The sequence below is a fragment of the Bombina bombina genome, chromosome 1 (assembly GCF_027579735.1).
Source record: "Bombina bombina isolate aBomBom1 chromosome 1, aBomBom1.pri, whole genome shotgun sequence".
Lineage (NCBI taxonomy): Eukaryota > Metazoa > Chordata > Amphibia > Anura > Bombinatoridae > Bombina > Bombina bombina.
Window position 1 is genome coordinate 296,415,881 of NC_069499.1, and position 24,855 is coordinate 296,440,735.

The 24,855-nt window shown below is 39.3% G+C and overlaps 1 protein-coding gene across 1 annotated transcript in view; it reads right to left on the minus strand.

Moving 5' to 3' along the window:
• KALRN (kalirin RhoGEF kinase) overlaps positions 1-24,855 on the minus strand; it is a 731,621-nt gene that overhangs the window by 605,718 nt on the left and 101,048 nt on the right. The window contains exon 8 of the mRNA XM_053698064.1: positions 3,713-3,908. Coding sequence (XP_053554039.1) covers positions 3,713-3,908 — 196 coding nt within the window. The remainder of the gene's footprint in view (positions 1-3,712; positions 3,909-24,855) is intronic.

Genomic DNA, 24,855 nt, shown 5'->3' on the forward strand with positions numbered 1-24,855 from the left:
AAATGTTATATTTGTCACCATCTGTTAAATCTCAAAACCTCAAGTTGACACAAGAGATGCAGATCCTCTGTGAATTATCTTTTGCATTCTACAATAGATCCATTTAGCAAAATGCAGTTGATGCTGTTTCAGCATTGTAAAGTATAATGTGTCTATCTGGGACTGTGTATAAGTGTTGTGAGTACTAGGAATCCGAGGGAGTGAAACAGGAAGTGGTTTTGGAGCTTGAAGGTGGTTCTCCGTCAGGCAGAAGTAATACAGTGTTAAAGGGTTCAGTAGCAGCAATGCACTAGTGAGAGCTAGATGGTGACTGATGGCTAAGTGACTTGCCTCTTGTCATTGGCTCACCAGATCAGTACAACTAGCTCCCATTAGTGAATTTCTGCTTTTTAATTGAATTTTACTATGTTTTTAACTGTTTTGCAGGGGTTAAAGACACTGATATATGAAAGCAACAATACAATGTTCTGACACATTAGATCATTTTCATTGTGCACTTTTATGTTCCTTTAACATAAATTATCCCTCTCCTATGCAATTCGGTACCAGTGGATGCAACATGCCATGTGATGAGAAAGTCTACTGCTTGCAGCATGGCAGGAAAATCTTTCTATATTAGATACCACTGTTTATTAAAAAGACAAACTCAAAATATATCCTCACAAAAAATTCTAATGAACAAATATATATATACATAAAAAAAATCTATATAAAATCATTATTTATTGTACTTGCTTTTGCTGTAAAATGCTTCTGAAAATTATGCTTGTTCCAATTCTTTCCAGAATCTGGAGCCATGGGGGTAGATTTACTAGAATCACTTTAGCGAATCATGTCCACTCAACATCACTAAATGCAGACAGCATACGGTGTCGGCATTTATTATTGCACAAGCATTTCTAGTGAAATACTTGTGCAATGCCACCCCCTGCTCACTGGCGGGCAATCGGCCGCTAGCCGGGGCTGTCAATCATCCCGAGCGTATCTGATTGGGATGATTTCAATCCACCAGGACAGGTTAAGGAGCAGCGGTCTTATGACCGCTGCTCCTTAACTTCCATTTCAGGTGAGCCTAAAACGATGGGCCTCCGAGGCAGCATCCGCTGCTTCATAAATGGAGACCATAGTGTTTTGCTGGGGATATCAAACTGTAACAGATATCAGCAATATGCACAACAGATCTATATAATAAGCACATAGATGTGTGTATAAACTGATAGTTACAGACTGTAGATTAGGCATGGATTTGTGTATAAACCTATAAACTGATAGTTACAGACTGTAGATTAGGCATGGATTTGTGTATAAACCTATAAACTGATAGTTACAGACTGTAGATTAGGCATGGATTTGTGTCTGCTAAAAAACTCTGAGAAGAATCAGCGCTAAACCACCTTAAGGAACAGGAGAGGAAGGGCTTCACCCTGGTTTCTCTTCTGCTGCACATGCGTGATCAATGATGCATGTTCATACCACATATACAGGTGAAACTCGAAAAATTAGAATATTGTGCAAAAGTTAATTTATTCCACTAATGCAACTTAAAAGGTGAAACTAATATATGAGATAGACTCATTACATGCAAAGCAAGATAGTTCAAGCCATTATTTGTCATAATTGTGATGATTATGGCTTACAGCTCATGAAAACCCCAAATCCGCAATCTCAGAAAATTAGAATATTACATGCAACCAATAAAACAAGGATTGTACATACCTGTAGAACAATATCGGACCTCTGAAAAGTATAAGCATGCATACTGTATGTACTCAGTACTTGGTTTGGCCCCCTTTTGCAGCAATTACTGTCTCAATGTGGCTTGGCATGGAAGCTATCAGCCTGTGGCACTGCTGAGGTGTTATGGAAGACCAGGATGCTTCAATAGCGGCCTTCAGCTCTTCTGCATTGTTCGGTCTCATGTCTTATCTTTCTCTTGGCAATGCCCCATAGATTCTCTATGGGGTTCAGGTCAGGCGAGTTTGCTGGCCAATCAAGCACAGTAATCCCACGGTCATTGAACCAGGTTTTGGTGCTTTTAGCAGTGTGGGCAGGTGCCATGTCCTGCTGGAAAATGAAGTCAGCATCCCCATAGAGCTCGTCTGCGGAAGGAAGCATGAAGTGCTCCAAAACCTCCTGGTAGACAGCTGCGTTGACCCTGGACTTAATGAAGCACAGTGGACCAACACCAGCAGATGACATGGCTCCCCAAATCAACACAGACAGTGGAAACGTCACACTGGATTTCAAGCATCTTGCAGTGTGTGCCTCTCTCCACTCTTCCTCCATACTCTGGGTCCTTGGTTTCCAAATGAGATGCAAAATTTGCTCTCATCAGAAAAGAGGACTTTGGACCACTGAGCAACTGACCAGGTCTGTTTTTCTTTAGCCCAGGTAAGATGCTTCTGACGTTGTTTGTTGTTCAGGAGTGGCTTGACAAGAGGAATACGACATTTGAAGCCCATGTCCAGGATCCGTCTGTGTGTGGTGGCTCTTGTGAAAGTCCCCAACACTTTTGAATGGCCTTTTCCTGACAATCCTCTCCAGGCTGCGGTCATCCTTGCTGCTTGTGCACCTTTTTCTTCCACACTTTTCCCTTCCACATAACTTTCTATTAATGTGCTTTGATGCAGCACTTTGGGAACATCCTTTGGGTCACCTTTTGACAGGTGTTATGGCTTAGTTAGCTGATTAGAGTGGGACACTTTGAGCCTAGAATATTGCACCTTTTCACAATATTCTAATTTTCTGAGATTGTGGATTTGGGGTTTTCATGAGCTGTAAGCCATAATCATCACAATTATGAAAAATCACGGCTTGAACTATCTTGCTTTGCATGTAATGAGTCTATCTCATATATTAGTTTCACCTTTTGAGTTGCATTAGTGAAATAAATTAACTTTTGCACGATATTCTAATTTTTCGAGTTTCACCTGTACATGTAAAGGGTTGTGATTGGTAGAAAGGGTTCTTTCTTTCCGAGGTCCAGAGCAATCACCGAAAAAGCATAAAATGTAATATTTTGATAAAATGAAGCAGCATTATCCATTACAAAATGCTTCTCATATATAAAGTTGCAATTTGATGCAGCTTCCAAGTTGTATTTAATGTCTGAAAACTGATCTGTAGCTCAATAATTAGCATTTTGGTGCACATAATTGTATGCCTTAAAGGGACTTTAAGCACTCATTAAATACTAGATAGAATGATACAAAGAAAAAATGAGTCTGAGAATAACACATTGATGTATTTTTTAAAGTTTTATTATCTTTTTAAATATTGACAAAATAAGAATAATGTTTTAGTGTCTATACAACCGTGGCAGCTGCCATGTTGTAACTTAGGTTACCTTTTCTGCTGTGGCCAATTAGAGACAGCTATAAATAGGTAACTAGAGTGTGCAGCCAATAGCTGTGCGGCATATAATAGTGTTCTGCACTTCCATTTCTAACAGGCAATGAAAAGCTCACAATTTCAGAATGGAATTACAGGAAAGGGGGACAAAATAAATAGTAAAAGTATATTGGAGAGGGTTTTTTATAAATATAATTCAATCAATTTATATTAACCTCTCAAACAGTTTAATGTCCCTTTATTATGGTTAAGGTTTGCATTTTCCTTTAAGGGAAGAAATACTTTACATTTTCGATTATTCTACAGATTCCCTTAATATGTCAAGTATCTCTTTTGAGGTAATATAGCTTTTCCCCCTCACCTGAAGCCTGCACTTCCATGATGTACTGATGCAGATCTTGCCCCTGCTGGACTACCTCAAATGTCATGTTATTTGTAGCCAGCTTGCGCTCTTTGTGCCGCTGTAGACGCTGCTCTGCTAAGTTTAGATCCTCTGTATTAAAATCATTCATTTGCCGAAGCAGATCTTCATTCCAGGCATCCAGCTCAGCCGTCACCTAATTCAGGTTATAGCAAACATTGGAAAAATATTAAGAATATTTGCAAATCTTTAAGAAAGCAGTTATGATCCCTATTCAGAGCCAGACTTTTGTATATCTAAATCAAGATATCAGTGTAGCTCACGAGTAATATTTAGTAATGCTTAGTATAAGAAACTCAATCATTATTATTTTCAAAGATAACCTCACTAAGGCCTAGATTTGAAGTTCGGCGGTAAAAGGGCTGTTAACGCTCCGCGGGCTTTTTTCTGGCCGCACCATAAAATTAACTCTGGTATCGAGAGTTCAAACAAATGCTGCGTTAGGCTCCAAAAAAGGAGCGTAGAGCATTTTTACCGCAAAAGCAACTCTCGATACCAGAGTTGCTTACGGACGCGGCCGGCCTCAAAAACGTGCTCGTGCACGATTCCCCCATAGGAAACAATGGGGCTGTTTGAGCTGAAAAAAAACCTAACACCTGCAAAAAAGCAGCGTTCAGCTCCTAACGCAGCCCCATTGTTTGCTATGGGGAAACACTTCCTACGTCTGCACCTAACACTCTAACATGTACCCCGAGTCTAAACACCCCTAGCCTTACACTTATTAACCCCTAATCTGCCGCCCCCGCTATCGCTGACCCCTGCATATTTTTTTAAACCCCTAATCTGCCGCTCCGTAAACCGCCGCCACCTACGTTATCCCTATGTACCCCTAATCTGCTGTCCTAACCCCGCCGACCCCTATATTATATTTATTAACCCCTAACCTGCCCCCCACAACGTCGCCGACACCTGCCTACACTTATTAACCCCTAATCTGCCGAGCGGACCTGAGCGCTACTATAATAAAGTTATTAACCCCTAATCCGCCTCACTAACCCTATCATAAATAGTATTAACCCCTAATCTGCCCTCCCTAACATCGCCGACACCTAACTTCAATTATTAACCCCTAATCTTCCGATCGGAGCTCACCGCTATTCTAATAAATGGATTAACCCCTAAAGCTAAGTCTAACCCTAACACTAACACCCCCCTAAGTTAAATATAATATTTATCTAACGAAATAAATTAACTCTTATTAAATAACTTATTCCTATTTAAAGCTAAATACTTACCTGTAAAATAAATCCTAATATAGCTACAATATAAATTATAATTATATTATAGCTATTTTAGGATTAATATTTATTTTACAGGCAACTTTGTAATTATTTTAACCAGGTACAATAGCTATTAAATAGTTAAGAACTATTTAATAGTTACCTAGTTAAAATAATAACAAATTTACCTGTAAAATAAATCCTAACCTAAGTTATAATTAAACCTAACACTACCCTATCAATAAAATAATTAAATAAACTACCTACAATTACCTACAATTAACCTAACACTACACTATCAATAAATTAATTAAACACAATTCCTACAAATAAATACAATTAAATAAACTAGCTAAAGTACAAAAAATAAAAAAGAACTAAGTTACAGAAAATAAAAAAATATTTACAAACATAAGAAAAATATTACAACAATTTTAAACTAATTACACCTACTCTAAGCCCCCTAATAAAATAACAAAGCCCCCCAAAATAAAAAATTCCCTACCCTATTCTAAATTAAAAAAGTTACAAGCTCTTTTACCTTACCAGCCCTGAACAGGGCCCTTTGCGGGGCATGCCCCAATAATTTCAGCTCTTTTGCCTGTAAAAAAAAACATACAATACCCCCCCCCCCCAACATTACAACCCACCACCCACATACCCCTAATCTAACCCAAACCCCCCTTAAATAAACCTAACACTAAGCCCCTGAAGATCTTCCTACCTTGTCTTCACCATCCAGGTATCACCGATCCGTCCTGGCTCCAAGATCTTCATCCAACCCAAGCGGGGGTTGGCGATCCATAATCCGGTCCAGAAGAGGCTCCAAAGTCTTCCTCCTATCCGGCAAGAAGAGGACATCCGGACCGGCAAACATCTTCTCCAAGCGGCATCTTCGATCTTCTTCCATCCGGAGCGAAGCGGCAGGATCCTGAAGACCTCCAGCGCGGAACATCCATCCGGACCGACGACTGAACGACGAATGACTGTTCCTTTAAGGGACGTCATCCAAGATGGCGTCCCTCGAATTCCGATTGGCTGATAGGATTCTATCAGCCAATCGGAATTAAGGTAGGAATTTTCTGATTGGCTGATGGAATCAGCCAATCAGAATCAAGTTCAATCCGATTGGCTGATCCAATCAGCCAATCAGATTGAGCTCGCATTCTATTGGCTGTTCCGATCAGCCAATAGAATGCGAGCTCAATCTGATTGGCTGATTGGATCGGCCAATCGGATTGAACTTGATTCTGATTGGCTGATTCCATCAGCCAATCAGAAAATTCCTACCTTAATTCCGATTGGCTGATAGAATCCTATCAGCCAATCGGAATTCGAGGGACGCCATCTTGGATGACGTCCCTTAAAGGAACAGTCATTCGTCATTCAGTCGTCGGTCCGGATGGATGTTCCGCGCTGGAGGTCTTCAGGATCCTGCCGCTTCGCTCCGGATGGAAGAAGATCGAAGATGCCGCTTGGAGAAGATGTTTGCCGGTCCGGATGTCCTCTTCTTGCCGGATAGGAGGAAGACTTTGGAGCCTCTTCTGGACCGGATTATGGATCGCCAACCCCCGCTTGGGTTGGATGAAGATCTTGGAGCCAGGACGGATCGGTGATACCTGGATGGTGAAGACAAGGTAGGAAGATCTTCAGGGGCTTAGTGTTAGGTTTATTTAAGGGGGGTTTGGGTTAGATTAGGGGTATGTGGGTGGTGGGTTGTAATGTTGGGGGGGGGGGTATTGTATGTTTTTTTTTACAGGCAAAAGAGCTGAAATTCTTGGGGCATGCCCCGCAAAGGGCCCTGTTCAGGGCTGGTAAGGTAAAAGAGCTTGTAACTTTTTTAATTTAGAATAGGGTAGGGAATTTTTTATTTTGGGGGGCTTTGTTATTTTATTAGGGGGCTTAGAGTAGGTGTAATTAGTTTAAAATTGTTGTAATATTTTTCTTATGTTTGTAAATATTTTTTTATTTTCTGTAACTTAGTTCTTTTTTATTTTTTGTACTTTAGCTAGTTTATTTAATTGTATTTATTTGTAGGAATTGTGTTTAATTAATTTATTGATAGTGTAGTGTTAGGTTAATTGTAGGTAATTGTAGGTAGTTTATTTAATTATTTTATTGATAGGGTAGTGTTAGGTTTAATTATAACTTAGGTTAGGATTTATTTTACAGGTAAATTTGTTATTATTTTAACTAGGTAACTATTAAATAGTTCTTAACTATTTAATAGCTATTTTACCTGGTTAAAATAATAACAAAGTTGCCTGTAAAATAAATATTAATCCTAAAATAGCTATAATATAATTATAATTTATATTGTAGCTATATTAGGATTTATTTTACAGGTAAGTATTTAGCTTTAAATAGGAATAATTTATTTAATAAGAGTTAATTTATTTCGTTAGATAAAAATTATATTTAACTTAGGGGGGTGTTAGTGTTAGGGTTAGACTTAGCTTTAGGGGTTAATACATTTATTAGAATAGCAGTGAGCTCCGGTCGGCAGATTAGGGGTTAATAATTGAAGTTAGGTGTCGGCGATGTTAGGGAGGGCAGATTAGGGGTTAATACTATTTATGATAGGGTTAGTGAGGCGGATTAGGGGTTAATACATTTATTATAGTAGCGCTCAGGTCCGCTCGGCAGATTAGGGGTTAATAAGTGTAGGCAGGTGTCGGCGACGTTGAGGGGGGCAGATTAGGGGTTAATAAATATAATATAGGGGTCGGCGATGTTAGGGCAGCAGATTAGGGGTACATAGGGATAACGTAGGTGGCGGCGATTTGCGGTCGGAAGATTAGGGGTTAATTATTTTAAGTAGCTGGCGGCGACGTTGTGGGGGGCAAGTTAGGGGTTAATAAATGTAATACAGGGGTCGGCGGGGTTAGGGGCAGCAGATTAGGGGTACATAAGTATAACGTAGGTGGCGGTCGGCAGATTAGGGGTTAAAAATTTTAATCGAGTGGCGGCGGTGTGGGGGGACCTCGGTTTAGGGGTACATAGGTAGTTTATGGGTGTTAGTGTACTTTAGGGTACAGTAGTTAAGAGCTTTATAAACCGGCGTTAGCCAGAAAGCTCTTAACTCCTGCTATTTTCAGGCGGCTGGAATCTTGTCGTTAGAGCTCTAACGCTCACTTCAGAAACGACTCTAAATACCAGCGTTAGAAAGATCCCATTGAAAAACATAATTTATGCTTACCTGATAAATTCCTTTCTTCTGTTGTGTGATCAGTCCACGGGTCATCATTACTTCTGGGATATAACTCCTCCCCAACAGGAAATGCAAGAGGATTCACCCAGCAGAGCTGCATATAGCTCCTCCCCTCTACGTCAGTCCCAGTCATTCGACCAAGAATCAACGAGAAAGGAGTAACCAAGGGTGAAGTGGTGACTGGAGTATAATTTAAAAGATATTTACCTGCCTTAAAACAGGGCGGGCCGTGGACTGATCACACAACAGAAGAAAGGAATTTATCAGGTAAGCATAAATTATGTTTTCTTCTGTTATGTGTGATCAGTCCACGGGTCATCATTACTTCTGGGATACCAATACCAAAGCAAAAGTACACGGATGACGGGAGGGATAGGCAGGCTCATTATACAGAAGGAACCACTGCCTGAAGAACCTTTCTCCCAAAAATAGCCTCCGAAGAAGCAAAAGTGTCAAATTTGTAAAATTTGGAAAAAGTATGAAGCGAAGACCAAGTTGCAGCCTTGCAAATCTGTTCAACAGAGGCCTCATTCTTAAAGGCCCAAGTGGAAGCCACAGCTCTAGTGGAGTGAGCTGTAATTCTTTCAGGAGGCTGCTGTCCAGCAGTCTCATAGGCTAAACGTATTATGCTACGAAGCCAAAAAGAGAGAGAGGTAGCAGAAGCTTTTTGACCTCTCCTCTGTCCAGAATAAACGACAAACAGGGAAGAAGTTTGGCGAAAATCTTTAGTTGCCTGCAAGTAGAACTTGAGGGCACGAACTACATCCAGATTGTGTAGAAGACGTTCCTTCTTTGAAGAAGGATTTGGACACAAGGATGGAACAACAATCTCTTGATTGATATTCCTGTTAGTGACTACCTTAGGTAAGAACCCAGGTTTAGTACGCAGAACTACCTTGTCTGAGTGAAAAATCAGATAAGGAGAATCACAATGTAAGGCTGATAACTCAGAGACTCTTCGAGCCGAGGAAATAGCCATTAAAAACAGAACTTTCCAAGATAACAATTTTATATCAATGGAATGAAGGGGTTCAAACGGAACACCCTGTAAAACGTTAAGAACTAAGTTTAAACTCCATGGCGGAGCAACAGCTTTAAACACAGGCTTGATCCTAGCTAAAGCCTGACAAAAGGCCTGGACGTCTGGATTTTCTGACAGACGCCTGTGTAACAAGATGGACAGAGCTGAAATCTGTCCCTTTAATGAACTAGCTGATAAACCCTTTTCTAAACCTTCTTGTAGAAAGGACAATATCCTAGCGATCCTAACCTTACTCCAGGAGTAACCTTTGGATTCGCACCAGTATAGTTATTTACGCCATATTTTATGGTAAATCCTTCTGGTAACAGGCTTCCTAGCCTGTATCAGGGTATCAATAACCGACTCAGAAAAACCACGTTTTGATAAAATCAAGCGTTCCATTTCCAAGCAGTCAGCTTCAGAGAAGTTAGATTTTGATGTTTGAATGGACCCTGTATCAGAAGGTCCTGTCTTAGAGGTAGAGACCAAGGCGGACAGGATGACATGTCCACTAGATCTGCATACCAAGTCCTGCGTGGCCATGCAGGCGCTATTAGAATCACTGATGCTCTCTCCTGTTTGATTTTGGCAATCAATCGAGGAAGCAGCGGGAAGGGTGGAAACACATAAGCCATCCCGAAGTTCCAAGGTGCTGTCAAAGCATCTATCAGAACCGCTCCCGGATCCCTGGATCTGGACCCGTAGAGAGGAAGTTTGGCGTTCTGGCGAGACGCCATGAGATCTATCTCTGGTTTGCCCCAACGTCGAAGTATTTGGGCAAAGACCTCCGGATGAAGTTCCCACTCCCCCGGATGAAAAGTCTGGCGACTCAAGAAATCCGCCTCCCAGTTCTCCACTCCCGGGATGTGGATTGCTGACAGGTGGCAAGAGTGAGACTCTGCCCAGCGAATTATCTTTGATACTTCCATCATTGCTAGGGAGCTTCTTGTCCCTCCCTGATGGTTGATGTAAGCTACAGTCGTGATGTTGTCCGACTGAAACCTGATGAACCCCCGAGTTGTTAATTGGGGCCAAGCCAGAAGGGCATTGAGAACTGCTCTCAATTCCAGGATGTTTATTGGAAGGAGACTCTCCTCCTGATTCCATAGTCCCTGAGCCTTCAGAGAATTCCAGACAGCGCCCCAACCTAGTAGGCTGGCGTCTGTTGTTACAATTGTCCAGTCTGGCCTGCTGAATGGCATCCCCCTGGACAGGTGTGGCCGATAAAGCCACCATAGAAGAGAATTTCTGGTCTCTTGATTCAGATTCAGAGTAGGGGACAAATCTGAGTAATCCCCATTCCACTGACTTAGCATGCACAATTGCAGCGGTCTGAGGTGTAGGCGTGCAAAAGGTACTATGTCCATTGCCGCTACCATTAAGCCGATCACCTCCATGCATTGAGCTACTGACGGGTGTTGAATGGAATGAAGGACACGGCATGCATTTTGAAGCTTTGTTAACCTGTCTTCTGTCAGGTAAATCTTCATTTCTACAGAATCTATAAGAGTCCCCAAGAATGGAACTCTTGTGAGAGGAAAAAGAGAACTCTTCTTTTCGTTCACTTTCCATCCATGCGACCTTAGAAATGCCAGAACTAACTCTGTATGAGATTTGGCAGTTTGAAAGCTTGAAGCTTGTATTAGAATGTCGTCTAGGTACGGAGCTACCGAAATCCCTCGCGGTCTTAGTACCGCCAGAAGGGCACCCAGAACCTTTGTGAAGATTCTTGGAGCCGTAGCCAATCCGAATGGAAGAGCTACAAACTGGTAGTGCCTGTCTAAGAAGGCAAACCTTAGATACCGGTGATGATCTTTGTGAATCGGTATGTGAAGGTAAGCATCTTTTAAATCCACTGTGGTCATGTACTGACCCTTTTGGATCATGGGTAAGATTGTCCGAATAGTTTCCATTTTGAACGATGGAACTCTTAGGAATTTGTTTAGAATCTTTAAATCTAAGATTGGCCTGAAAGTTCCCTCTTTTTTGGGAACCACAAACAGGTTTGAGTAGAACCCTTGTCCTTGTTCCGACCGCGGAACCGGATGGATCACTCCCATTAATAACAGATCTTGTACACAGCGTAGAAACGCTTCTTTCTTTATCTGGTTTGTTGACAACCTTGACAGATGAAATCTCCCTCTTGGGGGAGATAATTTGAAGTCTAGAAGGTATCCCTGAGATATGATCTCTAGCGCCCAGGGATCCTGAACATCTCTTGCCCAGGCCTGGGCGAAGAGAGAAAGTCTGCCCCCCACTAGATCCGGTCCCGGATCGGGGGCTCTCGGTTCATGCTGTCTTTGGGGCAGCAGCAGGTTTCCTGGCCTGCTTGCTCTTGTTCCAGGACTGGTTAGGCTTCCAGCCTTGCCTGTAACGAGCAACAGCTCCCTCCTGTTTTGGTGCAGTGGAGGTTGATGCTGCTCCTGTTTTGAAATTCCGAAAGGGACGAAAATTAGACTGTCTAGCCTTAGCTTTGGCTTTGTCTTGAGGTAGGGCGTGGCCCTTACCTCCTGTAATGTCAGCGATAATTTCTTTCAAACCGGGCCCAAATAAAGACTGCCCCTTGAAAGGTATATTAAGTAATTTGGACTTAGAAGTAACATCAGCTGACCAGGATTTTAGCCACAGCGCCCTACGTGCCTGTATGGCGAATCCTGAGTTCTTAGCCGTAAGTTTGGTTAAATGTACTACGGCCTCCGAAATGAATGAATTAGCTAGTTTAAGGACTCTAAGCCTGTCCGTAATGTCGTCTAGCGTAGATGAGCTAAGGTTCTCTTCCAGAGACTCAATCCAAAATGCTGCCGCAGCCGTAATCGGCGCGATACATGCAAGGGGTTGCAATATAAAACCTTGTTGAACAAACATTTTCTTAAGGTAACCCTCTAATTTTTTATCCATTGGATCTGAAAAAGCACAGCTATCCTCCACCGGGATAGTGGTACGCTTAGCTAAAGTAGAAACTGCTCCCTCCACCTTAGGGACCGTTTGCCATAAGTCCCGAGTGGTGGTGTCTATTGGAAACATCTTTCTAAATATTGGAGGGGGTGAGAACGGCACACCGGGTCTATCCCACTCCTTAGTAACAATTTCAGTTAGTCTCTTAGGTATAGGAAAAACGTCAGTACTCGCCGGTACCGCAAAGTATTTATCCAACCTACACAGTTTCTCTGGTATTGCAACGGTGTTACAATCATTGAGAGCTGCTAAGACCTCCCCTAGTAATACACGGAGGTTCTCCAATTTAAATTTAAAATTTGAAATATCTGAATCCAATCTGTTTGGATCAGAACCGTCACCTACAGAATGAAGCTCTCCGTCCTCATGCTCTGCAAGCTGTGACGCAGTATCAGACATGGCCCTAGTATTGTCAGCGCACTCTGTTCTCACCCCAGAGTGATCACGCTTGCCTCTTAGTTCTGGTAATTTAGACAAAACTTCAGTCATAACAGTAGCCATATCTTGTAATGTTATCTGTAATGGCCGCCCAGATGTACTAGGCGCCATAATATCACGCACCTCCCGGGCGGGAGATGCAGGTACTGCCGCGTGAGGCGAGTTAGTCGGCATAACTCTCCCCTCGCTGTTTGGTGAAATTTGTTCAAATTGTACAGATTGACTTTTATTTAAAGTAGCATCAATACAGTTAGTACATAAATTTCTATTGGGCTCCACCTTGGCATTGGAACAAATGACACAGATATCTTCCTCTGAGTCAGACATGTGTAACACACTAGCAATAAACTTGCAACTTGGTTATAATCTTTTTTAGCAAAAAACGTACTGTGCCTCAAAGAGGTACTAAACGATTAAATGACAGTTGAAATAATGAACTGAAAAACAGTTATAGCATCAAACTTTAAAACAACACAACTTTTAGCAAAGGTTTGTTCCCATTAGAAAAATAACAATAATTAAATTTGACATAAAAATTACAGAGCAACGTTTTTATTCACAGTCAATATAAAATTCTCACAGCTCTGCTGAGAGAATCTACCTCCCTCCAAAGAAGTTTGAAGACCCCTGAGATCTGTCAGAGATGAACCGGATCATGCAGGAAATATAAGAGTAACTGACTGGAATTTTTTGATGCGTAGCAAAGAGCGCCAAAAACGGCCCCTCCTCCTCACACACAGCAGTGAAGAGAAACGAAACTGTCACAATTAAAACCAAACAACTGCCAAGTGGAAAATAATGCCCAAATATTTATTCACTCAGTACCTCAGAAATGTAAACGATTCTACATTCCAGCAAAAACGTTTAACATGATAAATACTTATTAAAAGGATTAGTGACTTTTAACAGAGTAGTTCCGGTGAAATACCATCCCCAGAATACTGAAGTGTATACATACATGTCATTATAACGGTATGGCAGGATTTTCTCATCAATTCCATTCAGAAAATAAAAACTGCTACATACCTCAATGCAGATTCATCTGCCCGCTGTCCCCTGATCTGAAGCTTTTACCTCCCTCAGATGGCCGAGAACAGCAATATGATCTTAACTACTCCGGTTAAAATCATAGTAAAAAACTCTGGTAGATTCTTCCTCAAACTCTGCCAGAGAAGTAATAACACGCTCCGGTGCTATTGTAAAATAACAAACTTTTGATTGAAGTCATAAAAACTAAGTATAATCACCATAGTCCTCTCACACATCCTATCTAGTCGTTGGGTGCAAGAGAATGACTGGGACTGATGTAGAGGGGAGGAGCTATATGCAGCTCTGCTGGGTGAATCCTCTTGCATTTCCTGTTGGGGAGGAGTTATATCCCAGAAGTAATGATGACCCGTGGACTGATCACACATAACAGAAGAAATATAGGCTACGCAAATGGCGTAGGGGGATCTGCGGTATGGAAAAGTCGCGGCTGAAAAGTGAGCGTTAGACCCTTTAATCACTGACTCCAAATACCAGCGGGCGGCCAAAACCAGCGTTAGGAGCCTCTAACGCTGGTTTTGACGGCTACCGCCGAACTCCAAATCTAGGCCTAAGAGTATGTACACCTCAATATAAATGAATAAGTATAAATATAATATACCCATATGGAGGGAATTTCACATACAGTGTATATCAGTATAAAGTCACACTCAATACAGCAGACTTAATTTAACTGAGCCTCAAACTGTGCCAATTGAGAATTGAGAGCTGAGAGAGGTTTAGGGACTAAGTAATAAAGAATAAAATAGGAATTGGAAATACTGGAAAGACTTCTTAAATCTTAGGTAATCTACGGGGTTAGAATCGAAATAAGTCCCCTAAATTCACCTTGAATGGAATAGTCTTATCTATTTCCATACTATACGGTGGTGCTTTTCATTAAATAATGGAGAGGTGAGTACAGATTAGTGAATAGGCAGCATGAACAGACTGTATGGGTTTACTAAATCTTGAGGTTTTAAGCTCCCCTATTTTACCTAGAACTAGAACAACTGCCAAATGTTATTTTATTCATCACATTTACTAACAATGCAAGCGTGAGTGAGCTTACATGAATAGGCTGTTTAGGAATTTGATGCTGGACCGACTTTTCCAATCCTATCGTATCTAAAGGGGTATAATTGTTTCAATCAGTCTGAGAATTGCATTCCATACAGCCAATCATTAAGCCACATATATAAGCCAATCAGTATGTTGACATCAGTATTGTATATCCAAAAAGATTGGAAGATCTTTTGCACTATAAGGTCCTTATTCCTTAAAGGGACATAAAACCACAACAATTGATTTCATAATTCAGATACAACATACAGTTTTAAACAACTTTCTAATTTACTTCTATTATTTAATTTGCTTCGTTCTGTTGGTATCCCTTGTTGAAAATCAAACCTATGTAGGCTGAGCAGCTGGGAGCTAGATGCTGATTAGTGGCTGCACATAAATATACCTCTTATCATTGGCTTACTAATGTGTTCAGCTAGTTCCCAATAGTGCATTGCTGCTCTTTCAAAAAAAATCCCAAGAGAATAAAGTGAAATTGATCATAGAAATTTATTGGAATGTTGTTTGAAATTGTATGCTCTCTCTGAATCATGAAAGACAAATTTGGGGTTTCATATCTCTTTAAATTAACTCTTAACTACATAGTAACATAGTAGATGAGGATGAAAGAAGAGGGGTGCCCATCAAGTTTAACCTATATAGATTAATAGAAGCACCTGGGTGGATGGGTACGTTGGTAAGCAGTGAATGCATGGAAGTGGATACATGGGGTTTATATATTTATAAAGGTTTTTTGTTTTTTTCTGATCTCTTCAGTCATTTCAGTTCCTATGATAATCTAGGCAGATGATTCACTCAATCACATTTGTCTCTCAATTCTTAGTGAATTGGCTACATAAAATAATTAATAATACATTAAGTAATAGAAAATATATGCTTACGAGAGCCTCCTATTGTACATGGCCGCAATAAAAATAAAATTTACAGAGCTATGCAGTGAGATAAATCTATAACTTACATCATCCTACGGAGCTGATTCACAAGATCCTTACAACAGGATAGACATCTCACTATAGATTTGTCTTATTCCTTAGTAAAGATGAGCCAACAGCTTGTCACTAAATACAGTTAAAGGAAGTGTGCAAGATATAATTCCACAAAGTTTTTTTTAAAGGAGGGGCCAATGGAGCTTACCTTCTTGATAATAAATATATCAGGAGTTTATCAAGATGGCAATATTGCAGCATTAGCACTGTTTTGGAAAGGAAATTGCTATATATTTTGAGAAAATGTGTGGAGGTAAAAATCAAAGAATAATAGGTAAATACAACTATCTATAGGAAACTGCTCCATGGCTACAAAATAAGTTAAAGTGCTGTTCTGTGCATGTTAGTGGTTCAAAAGGGGTTAAGTGAATGTTGTGTGTGTTAGTGGCTCAAAAGGTATTTAACTAGTGCTTTATGTGTTACTAGCTCAAAAGAGGTTAAAGCATGCGTTACTGGATCAAAATAGGTGACATCAAGAATCTGTTTGTACACTGCATGCATAAATAGGTTAAATCAACGTTCTTCGTGTGTATTACTTCCACACACTCTCGCGCTCTTCCACACACTCTCACGCTCTTCCACACACTCTCGCGCAATTTCTCTGCAAGTCCAACCTCTTTACAAACTCTGTGGCTGATAGAATTCAAGGTTGGAACTATTGTAGAATCCCATTAATCAACTCACAGTAAACCCCACTCAGTAATAGAGAGCAATTCAATACTCTAAAGAGGAAAATTAGTTTCCCATCCTTTTTTTTTGTATAGCACGGCCCATGTGCACAACAAAATGGTGATAACAAGAGCATTGGTCCCAATCCAGAGTGCTCTTTCAGTGCACTGATACAGATATGCTTAGTGAACATACAGTTAGAGTTCCTGTGTCTAACAGACAGAATGTTTGAATACCCTATATAGAATATGACTGTGTGAGTCTATTGGCTTCCTTACTCATGCTTCCCCTACAGCTCCCAAGGCTGGTAGAGCTGGTGTATCATGCAGCACTTCTGCTTTAGAACACAGCAGCTGTACAATTCACACAGCTTTCTTCTTGGCAAGAGAACACAAGAAGAAGCAAGGAAAGCTGTAAACATGGTACCTAGGGACAATCTGTCTTTTTACTGCCCTGTTACATCTCACACATACCAAGAGCCAATGTAGAAAGCTCAAATATCCAGTAACGGCACAAGACCGTGTAAATACTATCCACCAGTGCCAAACAATTAACTGCCACTGTCCTGGGAAAACAATGATATACACACACTGTCATAACAAAACACTGAGATGCTTAATATCCTGGTAACACTATGCAGTATTCACTACCCTGCTAAACAATGACGTGTACAATGTCTTGGCAAAGTATTTAAATATATACTATCATGACACTAACCTTACAATGCAATGCATATGTCTAGCACAGAGAGAGATACATACTTTACTGGCCAAAACATGATATACTGTGCACAATACCCCTGGAAAAGAATGAGGTATTATACTATCCTGGCAAAGAAATGTGTTTATCCTGTGCTCAGGGCTACAAGAAGAAATAGAAATAAATAATACCAGTTGTATAAAGCAGTCTTTGGTTTTATTGTATAGTCATGAAATATAAATGCAAACTCAAACAGCTAAAAAAACTGAAACTGTAGTTCAATCATCGGGGAAATGCCAATGGAAGGGGTTTATTTATGGGTTACTATTTACTGAAGTCTTTTAAAAGAAAGATGCAATATAAGTTTATGCAGATAATCTATAAAATATATATATATATATATATATATATATATATATATATATATATATATATATATATATATATATTTATTCTGTAGAGATAGGTACACTCCCACTAACAAACTTCATATGCCAGGGTGCTAGGAGTGGTAAATAGAGCTAATAGACGAAGCACTCTCTGGTCTTATCAAGTGTATAACACAATTTTATTACAGTGATGTTTTGGTGTATTCACCCCTTCACCAGGTTGGTCACTGTAATAAAATTGTGTTATACGCTTGATAAGACCAAAGTGCTTCCTCTATTAGCATTAGCTTTATCTCTTTTTCTCTCTCTCTCTCTCTCTCTCTCTCTCTCTCTCTCTCTCTCTCTCTCCTCTCTCTCTTTCTCTCTCTCTTTATGAACACATTTTATTTATCAGAGTAACCTTTTTTATGTGAAATGGAGTCTGGTCAAAACTACATGGTACCTTAGTGTCTGTTCCTAGCTAAGTCCTTACCAAGCAGACATTCCTCTTAAAGGGACATGATACCCACATGTTGAAGCACATGAAAGTAAAAAGCTGACTAGAAAATATCACCTGAACATTTCTATGTAAAAAAGGAAGATATTTTACCTCAAATTTCCTAAGTATTCACACCCTACTGTAAAGAGACAGTAAGCAGCCAATCAGGATGCTTGTCCCAGGACTTGCTAGGGAGCGTGCATCTGGCATATGCAGGCACAGTCATATTATTTTCCTATTCAGTTTAAGTAAGTTCTATGAAATCTCATGAGATTTCAGTGAAATCTCATGAGATCATAGCAAACACAAAGCATTATCTGATTGGCTATAGTTTTTTTTCCCCAACTTGAGGCTGGAGATCAGCTGAAGTATAACTGTTACAATAGCACTTTTGAGAAATTTTCAGGTAAAATATCTTCCTTTTTTACATAGAAATGCTCAGGTGATTTTTTTACAGTTATGCTACATCACTTTCAAGTGATTTAGCATATGAGTATTACAGTGAGGGGAAAAATTATTTGATCCCCGGCTGATTTTGTACATTTGCCCACTGACAAAGAAATGATCAGTCTATAATTTTAATGGTAGGTTTATTTAAACAGTGAGAGACAGAATAACACATTTCAAAAAAAGTTATACATTGATTTGCATTTTAATGAGTGAAATACGTATTTGACCCCTTTGCAAAACATGACTTAGTACTTGGTGGCAAAACCCTTGTTGGCAATCACATAGGTCAGACGTTTCTTGTAGTTGGCCACCAGGTTTGCACACAACTCAGGAGGGATTTTGTCCCACTCCTCTTTGCAGATCCTCTCCAAATCATTAAAGTTTTGACGCTGACATTTGGCAACTCGAACCTTCAGCTCCCTCCACAAATTTTCTATGGGATTAAGGTCTGGAGACAGGCTAGGCCACTCCAGGACCTTAATGTGCTTCTTCTTGAGCCACTCCTTTGTTACCTTTGCATGTGTTTTGGGTCATTGTCATGTTGGAATACCCATCCACGACCCATTTTCAATACCCTGGCTGAGGGAAGGAGGTTCTCAAACAAGATTTGACGGTACATGGCCCCGTCCATCTTCCTTTGATGCGGTGAAGTTGTCCTGTCCCCTTAGCAGAAAAACACCCCCAAAGCATAATGTTTCCACCTCCATGTTTGATAGTGCGGATGGTGTTCTTGGGGTCAAAGGCAGCATTCCTCCTCCTCCAAACACGGTGAGTTGAGTTGATGCCAAAGAGCTCAATTTTGGTCTCATCTGACCACAACACTTTCACCCAGTTCTCCTCTGAATCATTCAGATGTTCATTGGCAAACTTCAGATGGGTCTGTACATGTGCTTTCCTGAGCAGGGGGACCTTGCGGGCGCTGCAGGATTTCAGTCCTTCACAGTGTATTGTGTTACCAATTATTTTCTTGGTGACTATGGTCCCAGCTGCCTTGAGATCATTGACAAGATCCTCCCATGTAGTTCTGGGCTGATTCCTCACCATCCTCATGATCATTGAAACTCCACGAGGTGAGATCTTGCAAGGAGCCCCAGACTGAGGGAGATTGACAGTTATTTTGTGTTTCTTCCATTTGCGAATAATCGCACCAACTGTTGTCACCTTCTCACCAAGCTGCTTGGTGATTGTCTTGTAGCCCATTCCAGCCTTGTGTAGGTCTACAATCTTGTCCCTTACTTCCTTAGACAGCTCTTTGGTCTTGGCCATGGTGGAGAGTTTGGAATCTGATTGATTGATTGCTTCTGTGGACTGGTGTCTTTTATACAGGTAACAAGCTGAGATTAGGAGCACTCCCTTTAAGAGAGTGCTCCTAATCACAGCTCATTACCTGTATAAAAGACACCTGGGAGCCAGAAATGTTGCTGATGGATAGGGGATAAAATACTTATTTCACTCATTAAAATGCAAATCAATTTATAACTTTTTTTTTTTTTTTTTTTTTTTTAAAGTTGATTAAAACAAGAAATAATAAAAATATGATTTCAAATATAAGGGAAGGAGCTAGTTTATATACAAAGGCATCGGCGGTTAGACAAGCATTTTTTAGATACTACCAAAAACTGTATTCTGCTGAAGATATAGATATAGTTGCTAAAAACAAATTTTGGCAAAGTATTACAGTGCCCAGAGTTTCACCAGCGGCTCTCAAGGAGATTAATCAAAGAATATCTGAAACGGAAATAGATAAAGCCATAAAAAAATTGAAAAACAATAAAGCTCCGGGCCCTGATGGGCTTCCAGCCGAATTTTACAAAAGCATCAGAGTAGATATTGTTGATTTGTTAGGTAAACTTTATAATGATTACTATGTCAATAATAGCAATCAATCAAAATATTTCACGAGTTCAATTGTTACGCTGATTCACAAGAAAGGTAAAAATCGTGAAGAATTAGGGTCTTATAGACCAATATCTTTGTTAAATGTAGACTATAAAATTTTAATGGCAATAGTGGCAGACAGATTGAAAAGGGTGTTAGGTGAGGTCATACATCATGACCAGGCAGGCTTTATGCCAGGCAGGAATGTGGTTAGAAACATACGCCGCATACTGACAACAATAGATCTCTACTATAACAAACTCTTGGGACATAAGCAACATATTAAAGGTGACCTGGCCCTCCTTGCACTAGATGCGGAAAAAGCATTTGATGCTATTACATGGGACCATCTATTCACGGCACTTGATAAATTCGGCCTGCAAGGTAATTTCTTTAATTTAACCAAAGCAATCTATAATAACCCCAGATCACAACTACTAGTAAACGCAGAACTCTCGCAATATATAACATTACATAAAGGGACAAGACAGGGATGCCCACTGTCGCCACTTCTGTTTAATATTTCTCTCGAACCTTTGGCAATTCTTTTAAGGCAAGAGTTAACAGGCATCCGACTTGGCAAGCAGAATATTAAAATTTCACTATATGCAGACGATTTACTATTGTATCTATATAAAACGACTGAAAGCATTCCAAAATGTCTTAATATAATAGGAACCTATAGTAAATTTTCTGGGTATAGAATGAATCTGCAGAAATCGGAGATTCTCTGGTTACAGAAAAATAATAAGAGCTATACCAAGCACGGATTTCACGAAGTGCAATAGTTAAAATACCTAGGTATAAATATAAGTAAAAATCCGAATGAATGGTACAAAATAAACTATGAAAACTTACTGGATAAACTACCTCAAGATTTAGCTAAATGGAGTATGTACAAATTGTCACTTTCAGCAAAGATAATGGTAATTAAAACAATTATATTTCCTAAATTTTTATTTTTGCTTCAAAACTTGCCGCTATTTATACTAAGATCAGACTTACATAGGTTCAATAAATCAATATCCAATTTCTGTGGAACAATGGTAAACCTCGTTTGGCTCTAAACAAACTGATCCAGCGTAGAAAAGAAGGGGGTCTGGCACTTCCTTGCCTTAAAACATATAATCTGGTGACCCTAGTCAAATTCGCAGTAGACTGGCTGGTAGAGGGGGACTATGTCACCTACTATAATTTGGAATCAGAAGTAATTATGCCTTATAATCTTAAATCATTATTGCACATAGATAAAAAATTAATCCCTAACAACATTTCCAATCTATTAACATTTAAGAATGTCATTATAGCCTGGCAGAAATATTGTACCCTCTTAAACTGTCAATACCATATTTCTAGTTTTTGTCCTATTATGGGTATGCCCGACTTTTTGCCCGGCCTGTCAGACCCGGTATATAAAATTTGGAGGGAGAAAGGTTTAAAGAATTGGTCCCAATTCAGGCAAGCTGATACAATATATATAAAGTCTTTTCGAGATATGGTAATTGAGTTTCAGTTGAATCCTAAAAGCTTTTATGCCTATCTACAGAGTAGGAGTTATTTTAATCAACTATGCCAACGTTTCGGGACTGAGTGGGAGTGGCCAGAAATAGATTCTGGACTAAAATTATATAAAGCTGGGAAGAGATCAATTTCTATATGGTACAATATGTTATGTAACGTATCTGGGATGACGCAAGTGGAAAAAATTACAACATAAATGAATAGGTATTTCCCGCAGGTGCAATCACAAGAGGTTAAAAAAAGTCTTATTAATTTGGATTTGGCTACGTCAGTGTATAGTTGGAAAGAGTCTCAATATAAACTATTAAATAATTATTATTTAACCCCGGACAAAATTAATAAATGGGCTGATAATACACTACGCTGTAAATGTTTTAAATGTAAAGCTGAGACCGCTGATATTATCCATTGTCTTTGGGCTTGCCCAAAAGTATTGCAATTTTGGGGCAAAATTAATTACTGGCTTAATAAATTTTTAAGTATTAAAATATCTTTGACTGCAGTCAATGTATTCCTGTTATATGATGAAGGGGATAATAAATCAGACAAACTCCTTATAAATCTGGCTATTTTAGCCGCTCGCAACATAATATTTAAAAAATGGAAAGCATCAGAAGAACCTAGTTTGAAAGAATTTATTAATACAATGGATACCCAGATGACGATTGAGCTACTTAATATTAGACCCTATTCAGAAAAGAGACTTAAGGATTTCTTTTCAAAATGGTTAAATATAATCAGGGAAAAACCATTGATAGTACAAAAGCAACTCATACTACCCTTACAAAATTCCCCCGAATTCATGTTACTTTTGTTAAAAAACATGATACCCCAAGAGTGGGGTATGGGCTAACTTGATAATCCGGGGTAAGATAACTTTACTGGGCTAAATAAATACTACCTGCGGCAATTGCGAGGAGGGAAGTGGGGGAGAGGAGTTGGGTTTTTTTTTTTGTTTTTTTTTTTTTTTTTTGTTTTGTTTGTTCTTCTTTTTTATTGTTTGTTTGATTTGTTGATTGTATTTCTAGTATTGTCTTTAGATAGGGTCTTATTATAATAGGTAAAAGACCCAAAAGCAAGATATACATTTGGAGAAATGTCTTTAGACTATTCAGCTACTACTGCAAAGTTTCTATAGGTAGGGTTTCTCTTTTCTATAGTGACATAGTCTCAACAGGGTAATTGAATGATTGCTGAGGTAGAGTTTAATTTGAAAGTTGAATATACATCTGAATTTAGGTTGCAGATTTTTTAAGTTAAAACTTAATTTATATGTATTAGTACTCTGATATTCCATAATTAATGTAAACACCCTGTGTGGTGAAATGCTAGCCCAAATTGTCGGGCTAAATTTTTGTTTCGGTATACCCTGCGTGGTGAAAGGTAAGCCAAATTGTAAGGCTGTTATTTTGCTTTTGGTTAATAAATAAATATATAAAAAAAAAATAACTTTTTTTTAAATGCATATTTCTGGATTTTGTTGTTGTTATTCTGTCTCTGAATGTTCGAATAAACCTACCATTAAAATTATATACTGATCATTTCTTTGTCAGTGGGCAAATGTACAAAATCAGCAGGGGATCAAATCATTTTTTTCCTCACTGTATGTCCCTTTAAGCAGTTGAGAGCTGAGGCACTGTATGGTCTACTCTCTTACTTTCTGACATTATTCTTGATTACCAAGTTTCTGAGGACAATGAAATTGCTAAAGTTATACATAATTGTAGTGTTTTCACTTTTGCTAAATAATCCACTGAACCGTTATTATCATTAAAGGGTATCCTATGGAAAACTTCCATAAAGGTGAGATCCTCTCTTTCCGTGTAAAGTATTATATTCTCAGCCAAACTGCATTTAAGACCTGAGAATGGGGTTTTCAAGAGCGGAATGAGGCTTATCAAGAGTAGTTTGCAACATGGACAAAGTAGGAAAAATTAACATGTAGCTCTGATTTGAGCAGAAAAAGAACAGTGCTATCCCAAGGATGAATACGTTATCAACATATTTAGCTTCAAAATGATGGCAATTAGTTTTAAGATATCAAAGTCATGTTAACAAGCCTCACTAAAGAGTAATGCAATTTAGAGATTCCTAAATATTCACTCTGAGGTTTTTTTTCTGGAAAATGTCTTTATGAACTGAAACACAACAGCAACACAATTGCTATTCTTGGTTTCAAAATCAGTTAGAAAATATTTTTCAACATTGTATCATTCCTGCCCACTGTTTCACAACTTCAGCCAAGTACAACCTATCTTTTTTATTACATTACATCTGTTTACTCTACAACACTGATACTTGACCATCTTTATAATCATCTTACTATTATTTGCAGGTCAGAACTGTATTCATGTATATTATCTGTACTAAAAGATCTTCCGTAAGACGGTCACTGCCGCCATAAAGCAATACACTAGAACATTAGTCACAGGTTCCACCTCAGCTGGATACAAGTGCTTCCAACATGTTATATTTTACATTCTCTTCTAAATGAAAGCAGCATAGAACAGCAGTAAATCAGTCCTGATTACCTTCTGCTGCCTGTGCGTATCCTAGGACTGGAGCCATTTACATGGAAGCCACGATTTATCCAGATATCTACTGCCGACAGAATCATTATTACCCAATACAGTTAAAATCCACAAGGAGAGATGCACCTGGTAGAACATCTGTCCTACTTCTCAACCACCTGAGACCATATGTTGTCTGCAAAGATGGGGATTCTAGGTGTTGGGAATAACTATTTTGCTGCCACATTCTGATCAATTTCAAAGTCTTCAGGAGCTAAACAACTGGCAAGCAAGATATATGCAAAATATGTTAAAGGGACACTTCTGAGTAACAAATATGAGTAGCAAGTTTAAAGGGATAGTACAGTCAACATTAAACTTTCATGATTCAGATAGCACATGCAATTTTAAAAATGTTCCTGCTTACTTCTATCATCTATTTTGCTTTGTATGTTTGGTGTCCTTTGATAGGTTCAGGCACAGTAATGCACTACTGGGAACTAGCTGGTGATTGGTGGCTGCACATTTATTATCCCTCTGGTCATTGGA